Here is a 3,777-nt window from a genome sequence, read left to right as displayed (position 1 = left end):
AATTGAGAATCTGTGGCAAGACTTGAAAATTGCTGTTCACAGACGCAATCTGACAGAGCTTGAGAGATTTTGCAAATAAGAATAGACAAAGATTTCCCTCTCTAGATGTGCAAAGCTGGTAGAGACACCCCCAAAAAGACGTGCAGCTGTAATTGCAGAGAAAGGGAGTTCTACAAAGTATTGACTTAGGGGGGCGCCATACAAATCCCCCCCACACACACTTTTTACATATTTATTTGTAAACAAATTTTGAAAACCATTTATCATTTTCCTTCCACTTCACAATTATGAGCCACTTTGTGTTGGTCTATCACATAAAATCCCAATAAAATACATTTACATTTTTGGTTGTAACATGCCAAAATGTGGAAAATTTTGAGGGGGTATGAATACTTTTTCAAGGCACTGTATACAGAGATATTCTGTGCCTTTTAATTTCGCCCAATGTCCAACCTCTTAGAGCTGAACAATATACCCAGAGATCTCCTGTGCCTTAAGGGAGCACAGAAGAGATCACTAACTGTCCTCCTGTTTGGTGTAATATGAAAAATGCTGCAAAATATTTCTTGTACAAAGACTTCAGCTCATCTTTTGAAATTTTCAGATTATGAAATTAAGGTGACCTCAATCAGACAAAGCAAGGTCCACATGCTGCCCAAAACATTTTTACATGAATTTAAAGAGTATATGGACAGTTGGTTGGTGACGAAGCTTGTGCCCTCCATCTATACCGTGGTTCTCCTCATGGCTCTTCCTCTCAATATAATGGCGATCATCGTGTTCTTGGTGAAGGTGAAGGTGAAGAAGCCGGCAGTGGTGTATCTGCTGAACCTAGCCGCTGCTGATGTTCTCTTTGTTAGTATTCTTCCTTTCCACATTGTGTACCGATTCTCAGGAAATAACTGGCTGATGGGGGAAGGGATGTGCCGATTTGTCACGGCCATGTATTTAAGTAACATGTGTGGATCCATCCTGCTGATGACGAGTATCAGTGTGGACCGGTTCCTGGCTCTGGTCTACCCGGTCCAGTCCCTTCCTTGGCGCACAGTGAGACGAGCCTGGCTGGTGTGTTGCTGCATCTGGGTGATATCGATGGTCAGCACTGTGCCAATTCTCATAAGACAACTAACCCGACCATTTCCTGACCTAAAGATCACAACTTGTTATGATGTTCAGGATGCCGAATTGGTGGAAAGGTTTCATGTTTACTACATTTTCCCCTTTTATATCTCACTTTTCTATTTCTTACCTTTAATTATTACAACCTTCTGTTACATTAGAATCGTCTGCAGTCTCAGAGCACCGAGCATGAAGGGTGCCCAGAAGAGATCCCGAGCCGTCCTCCTGTCTGTGGTTGTGTTGTGTGTGTTTGTCCTCTGCTTTGGCCCAGCCAATGTTATTTGGTTCATGCATTTCTTGCAGGTCTATAACCAAGCCAGTAACTTCCTGTACATTGTCTACATCATCAGTGTCAGTGTGAGCAGTGTCAGTTGTTGTCTGGATCCTCTGATCTATTACTATGCATCCTCGGAGTGGCAGAGGCACGTCTACAGCCTGCTGAGATGTAAGAGAGAACATACACAACCAGTAGGCCATCAGAGGGTCCTCCTCCACAAAGACCAGATACAAAAAACTCCCAACAAACCTTCTGAAACTTCCCGGTTTATATAACTGGAGGAGGCCAAACATTTCGAGAAAGTGATCCCCTTTATAAAGAAATATAATTAATATCTGCTTTACTAATGGTTATATGAGAGTATTAGGCGCTTCCAGCATATGCTGATGTTTGGTCCCTTATATAATAGGCTCACTTGCTAGAAATTACTTTGCAGAAAAATGTTGTTAGAATGATCTTGGATCATCATGTTAGAAGGTTGTTGGGACGTGTTGCTAGAAACTCCTTGTCACTACCACCATATTACATTCTGAGAGACTCCTAGTAACTCCAATATTCTTAGTGTTCCTGTAGCTGGATCCACCTTGTTTCTACTGTGTGTTGGCAAGGTCTCCCACTGTGATCTCTGTATCTCCCTTGTTCCCAGTGTCTCCCAGTGTGATCTCTGTACTCCCAGTGTTCTCAGTGTCTCCCAGTGTGATCTCTGTACTCCCAGTGTTCTCAGTGTGATCTCTGTACTCCCAGTGTTCCCAGTGTCTCCCAGTGTGATCTCTGTACTCCCAGTGTTCCTAGAGTCTCCCAGTGTGATCTCTGTACCCCTAGTGTCTCCCAGTGTGATCTCTGTACCCCCAGTGTTCCCAGTGTCTCCCAGTGTGATCTCTGTACCCCCAGTGTTCCCAATGTCTCCCTGCATGATCTCTGTACCCCCAGTGTTCCCAATGTCTCCCAATGTGATCTCTGTATCCCCTGTGTCCCCAGTGTCTCCCAGTGTGATCTCTGTACCCCCAGTGTTCCCAATGTCTTCTAGTGTGATCTCTGTACCCCCAGTGTTCCCAATGTCTCCCAGCGTGATCTCTGTACCCCCATTGTTCCCAATGTCTCCCAATGTGATCTCTGTATCCCCTGTGTCCCCAGTGTCTTCCAGTGTAAGCTCTGTACTCCCAGTGTTCCCAATGTCTCCCAGTGTGATCTCTGTAGCCCCAGTGTTTCCAATGTCTCCCAGTGTGATCTCTGTAGCCCCAGTGTTTCCAATGTCTCCCAGTGTGATCTCTGTATCCCCAGTGTCTTCCAGTGTGAGCTCTGTACTCCCAGTGTTTCTAATGTCTCCCAGTCGGTGGGTGCAGCATGGTGTGGTGGCAATAACACACAGACAGTCTAGGTGCAAATAATGGAACATGTATTAAAAAAAAGGCAGAACAGTTCACAACAAACCCAGTGGAAGGATCCCCAACTGGGAAATATTCACAGAGCCAACAGCGTGCAGCAGAGCAGGCTTCAGATGAACTAACAGTGTCTCTCTGGACACCTTGCAACGGCCAGGCCGCAGAATGCAGAGGAGAGTGCAGAGCCCTCCCTACTCATCCTTGCCCTGCTATTACTACTGTCTCTAACAGACGATTGACCTGAACCTACACTACCCACATGCGAATGCGCGACAAACCATGGATCCTGGGTCTTAAATAGATTCTGCCATACCGTAAATAATCGCAAGAGTCACATGGGTAGCAATTTTGCGGCAAGACTGTTTTCCCAGTGACTCAGGAAACCATAGCGGAACCATGTTCATCTCGGCTTCCAGTCCCTCTGCATTGCTGCTGCATTTGAGCGCCACCTGCAGTGAAGAAAACAGACTGCACCTGCCCACACTCCCCCCTCATTGACAGATGCTGTCCTTGGAATCACAACATGAAGAACAACATGAGCAACACATTGAACATGGTAAAGGCACAACAGGAAGAAATTCAAGCAACGTAATCAGAGTATCTTGCAGGAAGTTTTCTGTGTTTGGACCGCAAAGGGTGACAAGCAACAGTGTCTTCCAAGGAGTCAGGTTGCAGGTAATCATTTTCTGGTTGAGGTTCTGTGCAGCAGGATGGCTTGAATGACGGCTTGAATGACGAGGATATGACCCCCATAGCCTTGTCATTCAAGCTCAGACTCCTGACATAGATATAGACAGTTGGACAGTCTGTTGTACTCTCTGGGGTGACAAGACTGTCTGTGCTCATGGTGTGGGGGCTTCTTGCCTCTGAAGTTTAAGGAACCAGAGGTTCCAGCAGGAGAGGGGACAGGTACCATTCCTCCAGCACCTCTTGTACTGCTTGAATGTCTGCAGAATTGAAGGGCTGTCTGTCCCCAGCTTATTTGGTAGAACAATCACC

The 3,777-nt window shown here is 45.9% G+C and overlaps 1 protein-coding gene across 1 annotated transcript; it reads left to right on the top strand.

The window, feature by feature from the left end:
- Positions 1–672: 672 nt before the first annotated feature.
- LOC141127131 (proteinase-activated receptor 1-like) lies at positions 673–1,698 on the top strand. The gene has a single exon (XM_073613346.1). The coding sequence runs from the start codon at positions 688–690 to the stop codon at positions 1,669–1,671; it is 984 nt and encodes a 327-aa protein (XP_073469447.1). The 5' UTR covers positions 673–687; the 3' UTR covers positions 1,672–1,698.
- Positions 1,699–3,777: the final 2,079 nt, after the last annotated feature.

This window comes from Aquarana catesbeiana, linkage group LG01 (assembly GCF_042186555.1).
Source record: "Aquarana catesbeiana isolate 2022-GZ linkage group LG01, ASM4218655v1, whole genome shotgun sequence".
Lineage (NCBI taxonomy): Eukaryota > Metazoa > Chordata > Amphibia > Anura > Ranidae > Aquarana > Aquarana catesbeiana.
This window is presented reverse-complemented; position numbering and strand designations above follow the sequence as displayed.

Coding starts and splice junctions, on each gene's coding strand:
- LOC141127131 (XM_073613346.1), top strand. CDS start 688: ATGGACAGTTGGTTGGTGACGAAGCTTGTGCCCTCCATCTATACCGTG.